Below are 15,882 nucleotides of genomic sequence, written 5' to 3' on the forward strand. Positions count from 1 at the left end.
TTCATCCATCGTCTATCTGCAATAGTATCCATTAAAGCCTGGTGCACTTCCAACAATTGAGCAAGCATAAGAAAAGATGTGGCAAATCTAGTTTGACAAAATTATCATAGCACCTTTGGTGCATTCTCTCTGAATACTGCATGCAAGTATTTATGCTTCTTTATAAAACTAACAATCGCATTAGCATCTTGTGGCACTGGTTGCACAAATGGCAATTGTCTGGTATCTTTCAACAACAAGTTTAGAGTATGAGGCCCATAAGGCACCCATCTAATTTCGTTTGTTTGTAGATTTAGATTCCCATTACATGCTGAGGTATCTCTTACATTTGACGGCTCTTCTATCTCTTCTCCTTCCATTGTCTCATCGACCTTAGCATTAACATTAGCACCTCCAGCATTCCTTATTAGAGTTGAATTAACCGCTCTTTTCACCTTTTCTAAATATGATTTGCACAAACGAATAACGTCAAATGGAGTCTGTGTACAAGCTTCAACATCATTGCCAATCCCTAAAAAATGTTGCTTGATGTGACTAGCACCGCCCATAAACCTATGTCCACAATGTTTAACACTGCAAAAAAGAGACTGAGACATGCACTTTTCGTATCTCCGTCACATATAACCAAATCTTGCCGTGCACCATGCTTTTGAAGTTGCATGCAAAAATATAAATAATAAATAAAATATAACTTTAAAACATAAAAGACACATAAATCATTTCTTGAGTATGCTAAAGAAACACAATACGATAAATATTTCAATGAAAGCAATAAATATTCATCCAAATACACTTTCAAGAATACAAGATTGTAGATACATCCATTCAATGACAAGTACAATAGTATTTATCTTTCATTCATTCATTTAGATTCTCTTAAAAGAATATAAAATATTCATTCAAAAGAAAGTGTAAAAATAAGTAATTGTAAATGCAAATCATTCATTCACATTCTCCTAAAATAATATAAATATTCTTTTAAAAGAAAGTGTAAAAATGAGTGAATATAAAATATGAATTATTCATTCACATTCTATTGAAAGAATATTCAATGTTCACTCAAAAGTAAGTGTAGAAATGAGTGAATGTAAGTGCAAATCATTCATTCACATTCTCTGAAAGAATATAAAGTATTCTTTTAAAAGAAAGTGTAAGAATGAGTGAATGTAAATGGAAATCATTCAGTCACATTCTATTGAAAGAATATTCAATATTCATTCAAAAGAAAGTGTAAGAATGAGTGAGTGTAAATAGAAATCATCATTCACATTCTATTGAAAGAATATTCAATATTCATTCAAAAGAAAGTGTAAAAATGAGTAAATGTAAGTGCAAATCATTCATTCACATTCTCTGAAAGAATATAAAGTATTCTTTCAAAAGAAAGTGTAAGAATGAGTGAATGTAAATGGAAATCATTCATTCACATTCTATTGAAAGAATATTCAATATTCATTTAAAAGAAAGTGTAAGAATGAGTGAATGTAAATGGAAATAATTCATTCACATTCTCTAAAATAATATAAAGTATTCTTTCAAAAGAAAGTATAAGAATGAGTGCATGTAAATGCAATGAGCCAAATGCCCCATCTATTTGCATCATAAACAATAACCTAGCAGTCTTTCTCAATGTGCTACATAAACTCTCTGCCATTGAGAGTCTCTAGGATCATCTCCTTGGGTATAGTCTCGGTGCACTAAGTAATAAATTTGAGGTGAGGAACACTGCCATCTACCACCACTATCAATATTGTTTGGGCTAGAGACTCGTGAACCACCGAAGGCCAACCCAATGAATTCGGGGGATTCACTATATGTAAATCCTCTATATCACATGCGTTTGAGAACTAGTTTTATCGAGGAGTCTAAAGGGGCTGATTGGGTCGGATGGGTAGGTCCCAAGGAAACATTGCACCTTCTTCATACATACCTTTACAATTAGCTCAAAATACTCTGCAAGCTATTATTAGACACAGAGACCCATAACTTTCAACAGAGAAATGATATCAAATATTCAAACACATATTGAGATGCACCTGGAAATGGGCTTTGCTCTGATATAAGTTTCGTAAGAAACACAGAAGCGGTCGGAAAGATATGGGCAGTTTATTGGACGGGGGTAAAAACTATATGAAAAAGAAATAGTCACACATAGAGAGTCATAGATTTTTGGTTTGACATCTAATACAATAACTGAAGACATAAGATGATGCTCCTTGAAGAGAGCTTCGCACTGATATAATTTCATCCAAATCGGACCACCGAGCGAAAAGTTATTAGCAAAATACTGACAGAGGGTCATCTACGCAGCATGTTAAGGGAGCTCGAGGGCTTGGGGGGGTTCAAAATGGTGCCTTGGCAACCTCGAACCAGCTAGTGGGCTTAGAGAGCAGTAATGTGGTCAACAACTCGAGGCACGCACGGAGGGAAGAGGTTAAGGAAGGGTGCTAGAAGGAAAAAGAAGGAGAACAAAGGGGAGGCGAGAAGGAGGTCGAGGGGAAGTTAAGGCCAAGGAAAAAGGGAGTTGAGTCAAGGCGAGCAACATAGGGAGTAGAAAGAAGCTTGAATGCTCAACCACTTATACTTTAAAGTTTAAACATGTTCTTGATGACTAAAAGAGGCACTCAAGGCTAAAATTGGTAATCAAGGAAAGTGAGATGAAAGGATTTAAAGCAATGCTTAAGGTTGTAAACCATAGAGCTACTTTAAAGGATGCACAATACTTCAAATAAGTGCAAAACCCTTCTATGGGCTTCAACAAGATTTAAAGTGATAAAAAAGGCCTTAAAGCAAGATGAAAGGCTTCAAATTAAGTTAAAGGATTTAAATAAATACTTAAGGATTTATGCATGAAGCCACTTTAAAGGATGCACGACACTTCAAATTAGTGCACTACCCTTCAACGAGCTTGAACATATTTAAAGCCATAAGAAAGGCCTTGAAGCGAGATGCAAGGCTTCAAAGTGAGATGAAAGGATATAAAGCAATACTTAAGGCTTCATACATGAATCCACTTTAAAGGATGCACCATGCTTCAAACCAGTGCACAACCCTTCCACGAGCTTGCGCACCTTTGAAGCAATGGCAAGTAAAGTTGAAAAAACTAAGGTAAGAAAACATTTAAGCTAATGTAATAATATCCAAATAACTTTAAAGTTAGTATAGTAGATTTAAAGCTTTATTAAAATCTTTACAGGCATTTGATCGGCCCTTGGTCTATAGAGACACAACTCTATAATTAAAAACTTCATTCAACTTGATCCCTAGGAGGCTACTTATTGGTCGTTGTTCTACTCTAGCTAACACAAGTTTACTCCTACTCCAGACTGGTTTCTACATAGACAAAGAATCGACCATAAGTTTTTAAGGTTTTCTCAAATCACTTCAAAGTGGAAAAAATGTTTATTCTTTGGAAGACAAGCTTTATTTACTGTCGTTTTTCAATGGGAGATAGGAAACTACAGAAGTAGCCTTCATATTATGCAATAGTAGCTTCACCTTTTTCTAACACTAAGAAAAATAAGGTCATTCTTCTTCGCATTAGAAATTTATCCTTTTCAAAAAGGAGAACATTGAGGTGAAGCGTGGCTGAAGCATAAATTATAGGAGCTAGAAGAGAGAGTAAAAGTGGCTCATCGTAAACTGTAAAAGGAAACTCCCTACGCAACTTTAGATTATGAAATTATTTTTAGTCAAATGAAAGAGATGCATGAGAAGCTCAAGAGAGAAATTCAAGAAAATCTCAAAGGAGAAGTTAAGAGCTCCTTAGATGCACAGATGTCTACTCAACTATAGAAGGAATTAAAAGAGCAAGCTCTTAGTTGATAGACTACACAACTAAAAAATGCTCAGGATCAGATGTTTACCACACAATGGGAATTTAGTAGAAGACTCTTATGATGAGACTCGTGACAAAATTAGGAAAGTTTTACCAAGATTTGAATGGACAAATTTGGACTTTGATACTGGTCAAGAAGGAGTGCATGCAATTCTTACTTTCAATACAAAAGCTGAAAGAACCCAAGTTCTTAAATTGTCTAATAAGGTGAAAGGATTACAAGGGTAGATGTAAGAGGAAATCACAAAAGCTCAACTAAAGATTAAAATCTCGGAGCTTGCAAACGTAAAGGCAGCTAGAAAGGAAGGAAAATGGGCTCTCTTTCGAGATGGTAATGCTTTGATCAAAGACTTCAAAGCTAAATCCAGTATAGACTCTAAGTCTATAACTAATATTTCATCCGTTATAGACTCTCAATCTATAACTAATGTTTCATCCATTTTCTACTCTTCTTAGCTCTTTTTGTTCATCTTTTCTAGTTGAACAAGTTATAACTGGTTGAAGTAATATAATACAACCCTCTTTTCTCTGGAGTCAATGCTATGATCAAGAAACAGACCTAGGTTTATTAATACATGAAGTGTAGCTCCACAAGCCAGGTGCATACACCACTTTATTGGCCTTGAATGAGATGGTGTAACTACATCCTTGCTACATACACCATTTTCTTGGCCATGAGTGATATGTTTTGACTCCATCCTTGCTATAGGCACTCATCTCTACCTACTATAGAGCTAACAAAACATATTTGGTGGTAGATATGTCAGCAAGATAGCATGTATAAGCCTATGGAATTATCAAGCTTCGTAGAAAACCCACATGCAATGAAGTCCAAATACAAAGTCATAGCACTGCTCAAACTGCCATCCACATCTGAGGGTAGCGAGAAGATGACCATGGAGCGGCTTTGATTTTTTGGGCTCGCGATAAATAGCAATTGATCTTTTGTTCTCTTTAATCTCTCCTTGAGGCATGCCACAATAATTATCTTGGATGAAAAAAATAAGCACATTAGAGTTTGGCAACACATGGGACTTTGAAGTTAATAAAAACGTGGTGGGACATGTGTCAAATGATGTGCAAAATGTCTACAACAAACACTTATTCCATTAATTTTGGACTGACAACTAAAGAAAATCTACCTTATAACAAACTACCCCGAGTTGATCTCTCAACATCTTCACTTTCATGAGGTAGTCATGTACAATGGCTCCCTCCATCCTCATGGTGAACGATTGATTCTTGAGGATCTTTGAAAGTATTCTTCTTTTATGCAGGCCCTTCAGAATGTCACATGCTTCCTTTGAGGCATCAACCAACAGAGTGGGTGAAATCACTTTGTCATAGTTCTCAAGTACGAAACGTTAGAAACGTTTTACGATTGAGCACCTAAAGTTCTTAAAACAAAAGAAATGTCAAAAATGTTTTTTTAAATTATGTGTGGTGTGCGTGCGTGCATCTTTCATGAGCCCACCTCTTCCATGTTTTTTTAAATTTTTGTGTCACTCAAGCAATCACTCCATGATTGCTTGTTTGTTCAACAAATAGACTATGCTATCTACTTGACTTATACTGAGATTTTCTAATTTTGTATTGGCTGATCTCTATTTTTGAGACAGTCTTCCATTTGTTATGATGCATGCACTTTATCAAGAGAGATTAATCCAACCACATGATGGATATTAACTTCACAATAAATTCAAGCTTTTCACTTATCAAAGTCTCAAAAATACAAATTATAAAATTATTATATCATTTTTACTAATTTCAACTTTAGTGACTGCCAACATTTTGTCTTTATTTATTCCATAATAAAAGTACCACCCTTGACATTTGTAAAGAAATTTGGTTCTAGTGGACCTTGTTGATGAGTGATTGTACCAGGGGAATCTTGTTCTAGTGGCCCGTATGGAGTGTCAAATTAGACGCACAACGGTACACGTTCTAAAAAGCCCTAATGGCATGGTGGGGAAAGGGGTTTTATGCAAAGTCAATTCCCCATGCTACATGTCATAATCTTTTATGAAAATGTGGATTTTATGTCATTTTTAACCGTCAAATGCTTCACAAAGTCTCTTTTCCCACAAAAGCATTAATCTCAAGAGCTTGCTTGTTTTATGGGGAAAAAATGGTAGGGGACCACATGCCACCTTGGAATTAAATGTCCCAATTCCCACAAAACTACAGCAATGTCTTTACCTTAAGATTATCTCTTTTGAAGCTTAGAGGCCATCACAAGTAACATTTGCTATTCACCTAACATTAAACCTCAATTTTTTGTGATAAGGATTTCAATTTTTTGCATGATTCAAGTACATCAATTACATTATTAGCATCATTGAATAACTTTAAGAATTTTCAACTCATGGTTACAAACTACCATTTAGGACTAGCACGTCGAAAGACTTATGCAATCAATGTGGGATCGTGAATATAGCGATGAAAACGACGAAGTTAAGTGACAGTAGTGAAGAAATTAAGCATTGGAAGATTCATGAGCTTACCAGCCTGGAGGCAGGAGTAGATCCAATCACATTTTCTTGTGATGGAAAACTGGGAGCTAAACGAGCTGCTATATATGTAGTCGCAAATACACTCAAAATTGATGAAGTGAATCAGCATGCTAAGATATATAGAGTTAGTTCGTATCTCGTTCGTATGCTGGACGAGTTCCGGTCACAATTGGTGACATGATGAGAAATGGCTGTTGGTGATTTGAAATGATGGAAGCTGGCGAACTTACATCGATCTACCGGCGCCTCCCGGCCCTGCCACACAGCAGCACATTGGAAGGAATGGGAACTTCATTCCTGAATGATATTTCTGGATTGAATACACGCATGTAGAATTGCTGTCCCAAATACTGCCTTTCCCACAGCTGCGATCTCACATTCCACATGCCCACATTGTCAAGCTCCAGCAAAACTGCAGTCCAGGACTGAGGATACACCTGCCGTAGGCCATAATTCCCAATATTTTGTTATCAGTCCCCAAGCTCTAGCGGTTTGGTTCATGTAGATATATCTCACGCTAGAGCGGCAACCTGAACTTACGTAAGAAGCTTTATAATTTTACCTGAACGGTCGATCTGGAAACTGCGTCGAACAAATTATATTCCCGCCTACTGTTTGGTGTCCATACACCTCCGTCCATCCTGATCGCACGACAATGGTTAGACCTTGCTAGATAATTGCAATTCAACGAATCAAAGAATATAAGGATCGAAGCAGAGGAAACACTAACCCAACCACGAAGAAGGAATAGCCGTCGATGTGCCAGCTATTCACCACATTCTCATTGTTTTGAAAGACCATCTCGAGAAATGCGCGATAGTCAGTCGCTAGAACTGCAGTCGCTAACGTGGGAGACCTTCCACTCGGAGAATATGGCATAGAACCCAAGGAGAATACCCCAGAAATTTTGTAGTAGTCTGCAAGCTTCAATGGAGTATCAGGGGTCAGGTAAGAAATGCTGTTCAATGCATAACGCTGTTTATTGTTGATGAGGGGTGCAGAACTATATAGCAAGACAGTTTTAGACACATTGATCATTCCATAGTGGAATGAGCCTTGTGGATTGGGACGAGCTGCGTTTGCAGTCAGATTCCACCTGCATTATCCACTAAAAACGTCAGAGAATAGGGGGGCTATGAGAGTACATGCAAGAAAATCCCAATCTGAATCATCTGATCGACTTTCAAAGATTTTCAGAGACTCGCACCGTGTGACATCATAAACATAATAGCACAACTTATTTACCTTATTGTTCGTGCTTGATTCAATGAGTAATCAATTTGAATGGTTGGTCCACCGGGAAGAGGACCAGAAACCTTGGACCCGGAGTTTGCGTAATGTACAACGCCTATTCCACTTAGTACAGGGTTGGTGAACCTCGTGCTGGCAACCATGTAGTAATCCTTTGGAGCTTGGTCAGTGGTAATAAGCACTGAGTACGATTGTCCAACATGAATATCAAGGTTCTCATACAGATTTTGCACAGTATGAGAGCCTTCTGTCTCCACCATGCGCATCGTGTGCCCTTGAATCCGAAAGTTTAAAGAGGTTGCAATGCCCACATTTGAAATCCTCAACCGGTAAGTTTTCCCTGCACCAAGGAATGAAGTTCAGTATAGCATGGCTGCTAGCTCCACGATTACAGGGTAGATTTGCAGTTCGCTCCTAAAAGGAAACCACAAAGGGCCAGAAAGGCAGCTGACCAGGTTGAAGTGTTACTGTCGTTCCGAAAGGCCCCCTTCCATTGACAAGAACTCCGTCGGGCAAGCCTAACTTGCCTCCTGCATCTAGTTTAGTGCGAAGAGTCTGCAGCAAAGATCACACTAATCATGAAGCTGTTTGTTTTGTAGATTTGCCAGAGCGAGCCTCGAGGGTTTTGAAAATCTGGGACATCCATGCCCACTATGGATGAAGAAGAAGGCTTACTGTGTGATTCGCGTTGTACCAGTCGCCAATTAAGACGAAGAGTTCCCCGTCTGGGGACTTGTAAGGGAGCGGAATGATAATTCGGTTGTCTATTTTGAATCCGCCGAAACCTCCAGCAGCCTTTTGGAGTCCTGTGCTTGGAAAATAGAAGTAGCTGCCGATCTGATCCTTCACTTGAAACGAATACGTGAAGTTCCGGCCTGGAGGAATCGGGCAATTGGTCCCACTGACACCATCCTGCCAGGACGTTCGTCTTTGCCAAATCCCGTTCCTGCCGCGCCCAAAACGAAAAACATCGATCAGAGTTGCACATTGCCGCACGTTGCTAGCTGAATGCACAGCAACATGCGGCCAAGTAGGCGCAGGCATTCAGACTCAACATCGACATTAGTTCAACGAGACTTGGGGACTGACCATGTCATCAGCAAGGGTTCGTCGAGGCTGTTGTAAACGTTGATCAATAGATTGTCGTTGGTGACAGCATCGATCTCAGGACCCGGAAATTGGCCATTGATGGTGATAACCTGCGAAATGAAGGGTTGCAGGGGGGATTGAGCAATCTTGTGGGCAAAAAATGGAGCTTCCAAGCTACAGCAGTCTTCCCTGGGCTACAAAAAATGCAGCTCTTTGCTACTGTAACAGCGACCTGCATTGCCAAAATAAAACAACCTGCATTCCTTTCTACTCCATTAGACACGTCGCAAGCAGACTAAACTTGCCTACGATGACAATCTTCCTAATATATTATAACAAGCTCTGCATTGCGTTATATGCTGGAACCAAAAACGCAGGCAAGCGAAAGACTTTATACGTACCCGCTTGGGGATGTTGGAGAGGATGGCGAGGGGGCGGTAAGTAACGTTCCAAGTGATGAGCCTGAATGCGTCCTCGGAGTGGGCAAAAGGAGGAAGGGAAGCCAAGGTGAAGATGAAGAGGAGGGCAATGGACACTAGAGGAGGCAGAAGGGATGGGAGAGGGGGCGCCATGGCAGTGAATTGTGAGCAAAATTTTGAAGAAGGTGAAGGGACAAATTGTGCAATGTTACCGTGAGGCTTTGAAGGGTGCAAATTACGTATACGATATATGTCTGTGAAAGCCCGCAAGCGGTGGTGCCACGCGGAAGCGCGTGAGCGGCGGTGGAAGTGCGATGCCACCCACCCCCACTTCTTTCTTCCTTTCTTTCATGTGCTTTTAGAGAGTCTCCCCTCACACACACACACACACACACAAACATCATAATGGAGAAGATTTGGTGGGAGAGACACCTCATGGTCTCTCACAGAGGCAATCCCAGGATATCCGAGTCCTAGCTGGAATCGTTCAATTCTCACGAAGTAGGCTTCTGTTGTTACATTGGCCAGTGTTTTTTCCTGACCCAACCCTAGCCCTGCTAGCTTGGGCTTGGAGATTTGCCTACTAGTGGGGCTAGGTGAACACTAGCAAGGAGGCCCTCTTAGAAACCAAGTTGTGCATACTATGTTCATAAGAGCTAAGCATCACTTCTTTCTCGAGGTTCAACTTCTCTTGTAACCCATAGGAATGCCCTTTTATGAAATACTTACTAGCTGGCTACTTCTTTACTTCGCTCCACCAAATTTTGAACATCATGCTACCTATGCACTAGCAACTTCGATACCATCAATGTCAAGGTCAGTACAAAGAATTAGGAGCCAAAGATGCAAGGTATCGTCCATGATAACTCATATAAAAAACCTAACAAAAGTGTCCTCTTACTTAGCTCACAAGCTATTAAATCCTCACAAAACCATGCTAGCAAAGATATGTCAGAACAACACAAATATTTTAAACCTATCTTGTCCCTAGCCTCTCTATATAAATCACCCAATATTTTAAACCCCAGCTCTCTATTAGAACTATGCACACTTGCTAGCTAGCACATGATTAGTGGCTACATCATGGTTATGCAAAACCCAATCCATTAAGTTACATAACTACTACAAACTCTAATGATCATGACTTGGGTGTTGTAAGATGGATCGTCCAAGGTATCACATGGGAGAGGCTTTGCAAGGCATGACTAACACAAGTTTATGGGAGCTAATTGTAGTGTTTACAATCTCTAGAGTTGAGTAGTCTTTAGGCCCCTAAATTGATCATGCATGATGGGAAAAGAAACAAAATAAGTAGCCGCATTTTTACGCTTTTAGAATGTGAAGTTTGACAATCTACTATAAGCCCTACTAAGCTTTAATCAAATTTTGATTCATCTTTAAAAATGCACTAATGGAAGAAGATGAACTCAATAATAGAAGAAGGTGAACCTAGGAGTATTGTTGAAGAAAAACCAAGGTTTAATCTTAGGTGGATTGTACATTTTAGCAATTAACCTTCAAAGAGAAGGTTTTAAAGCTTGCCAATTTCAATTATATTGTTGCTTAAAGCCTTCCAATTTTAAACAAAAACCTTCAAAATGTTGAACTTGAAGGTTTTTGTATTTGATAATGAGAATGTTTTCTTGTGAAGACTCTCTAGGATATAGTCATAAGATGTGATAAAAAATGTTAGTCATAAGATGTACTTGAGATGGGATAACAAGATCGAGGCTTGTGACTTCTCTATGCGAAGAAGCTATGAAGATTCAAGAAACACAAAGAACGCGTTGCATTGGAGCTGTATACATGTGAACACCAAGGGGCTGTGGCAGGAGTCCTGGAGCACCCACTCGTGAATCGTCAGGAGCAGGCGGCAGACTGCAAAGCGTACCTCACCTCTCTCCAGCCTTCCACGGTCCACCTCCATCCCGCCTCCTCTCCCAGTGCCACCCAGCTCACGTTCCCACACCGCTCTTCCACCCACTGATTTCTCCGCGTTGCAAGTTTTACAAGCAATGACTTCCACCCTAGTCAACCTATTCATAATGGGAGCTGCATCTGCACTCCTAACTCGGCTGTGTTCACTTTCAAAGAAACCTAGTTTCAATCTTTGCCGCTTGAGCGTTACTTCTTATTATTTCTTCAATCTTTGCAGCAGCTTGTGGTAACTACCAACGATCATTGCTCCAAGTCGCAGTTTCCGTGACTCTGGTCGCTGGATCATCAAGTACATCGCACAGAAGTCCTCAGCCCTATTCCTACCGATTGCCGCAACCTTCATAGGAATTCGAAACTGATGAGAAATCAAGAAATAACCGCCCCGTGGCCCGCGGGAGAGTGCCGTCATACGGATTATGATATCGCACTGAAACGGAGCATACACATTTCTGATCTATGATCTATCTAGGCTACAGCCCCGACCCCACTTCCTTTCGGCGCTCGTTGCCACAAACACGGTGGGTTGCGACAGAATTCCGTCACACTCTTTTCGTGAGACTTGTGACATGGGTCTAGAACACCACGTGTATTTCTGAGACGGGTGTCCCTGGTAGGGAAGAAGCTATAGATCGGGCCTTAGAGGACATTCCCACAAGGGTGTCAGTGGTAGGGAATGCCCGTCTAAATGCTAGGGGAGTATTTCGGCTCTCCCTATTCTCGTGTGTCATCGCTGCGCCCCTTCAACACGCCTCTGTCAGAGGCAACCTGCTATGGCCTGTGTCCCGACTTGCGATGGCCTGTACCAACCTGCAATGGCCTACGATGTATGCGCCTACTACACCCATATCCTCCTCCCACCAGTTGTGCAAGTTTCTAGGCTATGGGCACCGAAATGCCCGAGTGGAGATTGGGAATTCTCATCTCTAGCGGGGCGGATTTACGCCAGACCATGGCATAGCATTGAAGGTGGAAACATAGCTAATGCTGAGCATTTCCGTCATAATTGGGCATTCCCTAGCATTAACGCCCTCGCGAGAATGCCCTGTTATCCGGACAACCACAGTGGTAGGGTCGAGAAAGACCCTAAGACGCTCCTCATAAACCAGGGGGGGTGATGTACCAACTATGGAGCGAAAGGTATTCTTGCATGAGAGTAGCAATCATCCGATCGCCCTGAACCTATGTACCATCTAAATCCTGTAAAACAGTGATGGAATCCTTGACAGGCTTGTCATGAACCCTATCCAAAAAAAATTTAAAGGCCGATCCCCTAGCTCCAACCAATGAAGAGCTGCATGAAGACAAGCAGTAGGCAAGCGTGCATGCTCCAAGGCTCAGATATGAGATTCTAGTGTTTGGAGAAGAGGTGGCAAATACGGGTCACCAGGGTCAACTTGAAGTGCATCCAGAAGGGAAGACCATAGGGCAGGAAACTATACCTCATGCAGACGCTGAAAGAAAGCACGACGACACCCATGAGCCTTAGAAACTGAAATGATATTCTAAAGAGCATGCTCCCAGAGCCGGGGGTCATTCTTTACTTGGGTGTAGCCATGCAGCATGCTTTTCTACTGCATTGGGAATAGATGAAAAAGGAAAATCCCCATGCAGAAAATATAAAACAACATTGGGTGTGGTTAGATGGTGCTATCTCTCAATTTAAATCAGCCTGTGGATTCTACTTCATCTCAAGGTTCAAATCCCTGACCGGTCTAGACATGATGTGGAATTTCTTTGGGTCTAGCCATAGCAAGGGTGAACATGATGGATGTGGTGGTGTTATTAAAAGCAAGCTCTGTTTAAACACCAATTAGCATGCTCTCAAGAAAAACTCAATGATGCCCATGATGCTGTAACATGGCTTACAGCCAACCTCTCCACAAGCACGTGTTCAACATACACAATAAATAAAGCCTTAAGAATAATGTATATGCAAAGTGTTCCATGAAGTGAAAGTGGATGAAGTGCAAAGGAGAAGCCAGCACGATTGCGAGAAAATTAAAGGAGTTCATGGTCTGCACAGCATATGGGGCTTTTCAAACAACCAAATGATTAAAACAAGAAAACTTTCTTGTTTCTGCATGCATGCATCATAGGGGATCATGAATGATTGTAAGAACATTGCAACTGTGTGGAAGCGAGTTTAGGTTTTCCCTCTACGTTCAGATGGAGTGACAAACAATGGAGAGACAAATGACTCGCCACAATTTGGGGAGAGTTTCGATGACCTCACTGATTGTCTGGAAAAGGGGGATAACTTTGTAGTTGTCACAACATCTGGGGAGAATGAGGAAGATGACCAATACTTTTTATTGTAGTGCTTAAAACCTAAGCACAAGGTTGAGGAAACATTTAAGGATAATTGGGGAATAACCTATGAGAAGTGGGATGTAGGAGTCGGAGCTTTTTGGTACAAAAAAATATCCAAGAGAGGCTGCAGTTACGAACTGCTACATAAGAGTACACAAACATGTGTGTACTCTCATCTAGTAAGAGCTATTAAGTTCCAGATGCAACATGTGCCACAACGAAAGAAGGGCAAGAGTGTCTTCAAATTGGATTTAGACACGCATGTCTTAGAGCGGTGGATGAGGTCGACTAAGATAGTACTAAGAAAATGTATGTAGTCTCATTGCAAGGAAACAATATATCCACTTGTCCTAGAAAATGGAATTTGTATTTGAGACTATGCTTCTTTTTAGTATATCCCAAACAACGACCGTGCTAGTTTTATTAAATTATTTTTGTAAATCCCATGCTTGTTTTTAGTATATCCCAACAACTACCGTGTTGGTTTCCCATAACGAATCCACACATCCTACAAATCCATTCATCATGTAATAATAGAATCAAACCACTGCACTGGTGGCTATTAATATCCTAATGCAACCGACCACCGTGGTGGCGATAACTTATCCTACACTACTGCCATGCTATCCGTACACTACTGTCGTGCTATCCTAAAATTTGTTGCACAGTGCTATACTAAAACAGTTCCCTTTAGACTATTTATTGTTTTGTTAACCGTCAGATTTCATCCCATTCTTGTTTTTAGTATATCCCAACGACCATTGCGTTGGTTTCCCATAACGAATCCACACATCCTACAAATCCATTCATCTTGTAATAATAGAAGCAAACCACTGCACTGGTGGCTGTTAATATTCTAGAGTAACCAACCACCATGCTGGCAATAACTTATCTTGCATTATGGCCATGCTATCCCTACATTACTGCTGTGCTATCCTAAAATTTGTTGCACAGTGCTACATTGCCCTTTAGACTAGTTATCATTAACCGTCAGATTTCAATCATTGAGCTACTTAAAACATTTAAGTACTAACATGGAAGTAGGTCGATACAAAATCAAGTATTACGAGCACCATGAGAAAGTCTACAAGTCCAAGAAATATTTCCAAGATTTTATTTTTTCAAAATACAATGACATTTTGTGGCTCAAGGAAATTCTAGACTCCCAACTATCTTATCCTCCTCTCTATAGCAAGCATCTCCCAACTCTTTAGGCTAGTCTAATGCACAATGGTAGACCTCTTCACACAGTCAAATTACACACTGCTTGCTTGACTCTACTGACTTGTATGCCCATACTAACTCCTCCTTTTGCTAAGGGTCCTCTTCATCCTGGTCTTTGCACTCTATACATCTTCGCACCTCTATCATGTCCTACCAAAAGAAACCTACATCATGAGCTTGACACTTGTACCTTAAAGGAGCAGGAAAAACAATAGCTAGGGAAATTAGTATTCATCGTCTCTACCGACTCCAAGTAATACACCCACCATCGAAGCATGTCCTCCTTGCAATTATTTTCCTCCTTCTCCAAGTCTATTTCTACGAGGATGCCATCCAACATCGTTTTTAGATAGAACAAAAGCATTCCAAAGTTATTTGGGTATGCCATATATTCGTTGTAGGTGGATCAGCAGTAGGTGGATCGGTGAGTTTGGATTGGTGTACAGAGTTTTGGGGCTAGATTTCATAATGGGCTCTTAATTGTGTCTACACTGCACTTAAATAGGAAGAGAGTTCATTGAGCCCGACCTTCTCAATCTTTAGTCTCATATTAGTTTGGTAATCAAAATCTGAGCAAAATCTTTGAGTTCATTGAGCCCGACCTTCTCATTCTTCAGTCTCATGTTAGTTGTCTAATCAAAATCTTTCATCTCACATTAGTTGTCTAATCGAAATCTTTCATGTCACAGTAGTTCACTAATCAAAATTTTTCACTCTCACATTAGTGATCTAATCAAAATATTTTATCTCACATTACTTGTCAAATCGAAATCTTTCGTCTCATTATTATCACCGTGCTGGCATGGATCAAAGGACACTATCTAGTCACATAGCTAAGAAAACATTGCCCAAGTAAACTCTAGAGAAGATTAACAATTCAATAGATTACATCTCAAAGACTCCTTTCCTTTAGATTACATCTCAAGGACTCCATATTGAGCTCCATGATTGCAAGCTTGGCCCTCCTTGCTCCTTTCCAAAATGGGGTTAGTTTCTTCCTGCAGGGGCCCGGCCCCTCCCTTCATGACACTTCATCTTTCCTTGATTTGAGCTTCCTAGTTGCAGGCTCGGCCCTTCTTGCTCCTTTCCTGAAGGGGGCTGGTTCCTCCCTTTAGGCTCCTTTTCCTTGCAGTCGGGCTTGGTCTTGGCCTTCTTCAATTTGAGCTCCTTGTCTTTTGTATCTTTTGCCCAAATGGCAAATTGAGCTACAGTCCATGACCTGGGCAATGGCAAATGGCATTCTATACATAGTGATTTTGTATGCACAAACACCCCAAAGTGAAAAACGTGCACAAGGTGG

At 40.5% G+C, this 15,882-nt stretch overlaps 1 protein-coding gene across 1 annotated transcript; it reads right to left on the minus strand.

Moving 5' to 3' along the window:
• Positions 1 to 6,359: 6,359 nt before the first annotated feature.
• On the minus strand, positions 6,360 to 9,440 carry LOC147898333 (protein SKU5 SIMILAR 14-like). Its single transcript, XM_087379096.1, has 8 exons — positions 9,093 to 9,440; positions 8,692 to 8,801; positions 8,278 to 8,548; positions 8,055 to 8,157; positions 7,597 to 7,942; positions 7,082 to 7,447; positions 6,914 to 6,992; positions 6,360 to 6,788 (listed from the first exon to the last, which is right to left on the minus strand). The coding sequence occupies exons 1-8, from the start codon at positions 9,261 to 9,263 to the stop codon at positions 6,588 to 6,590; spliced, it is 1,647 nt and encodes a 548-aa protein (XP_087235222.1). The 5' UTR covers positions 9,264 to 9,440; the 3' UTR covers positions 6,360 to 6,587.
• Between the last annotated feature and the right edge of the window lie 6,442 nt (positions 9,441 to 15,882).

Source organism: Dipteris shenzhenensis, chromosome 9, assembly GCF_047967505.1.
Source record: "Dipteris shenzhenensis isolate YYH24624 ecotype China chromosome 9, Dip_SZ_1.0, whole genome shotgun sequence".
Classification (NCBI taxonomy): domain Eukaryota; kingdom Viridiplantae; phylum Streptophyta; class Polypodiopsida; order Gleicheniales; family Dipteridaceae; genus Dipteris; species Dipteris shenzhenensis.

What these genes read in the sequence shown, in the direction of transcription:
- LOC147898333 (XM_087379096.1), bottom strand. Translation starts at nt 9,263, where the DNA reads ATGGCGCCCCCTCTCCCATCCCTTCTGCCTCCTCTAGTGTCCATTGCC. An exon ending in GAACCCTTGCTGATGACATG is followed by an intron (nt 8,549 to 8,691) that starts GTCAGTCCCCAA and finishes TGGGCGCGGCAG; the next exon opens with GAACGGGATTTGGCAAAGAC. An exon ending in AATCAAGCACGAACAATAAG is followed by an intron (nt 7,448 to 7,596) that starts GTAAATAAGTTG and finishes TGGATAATGCAG; the next exon opens with GTGGAATCTGACTGCAAACG.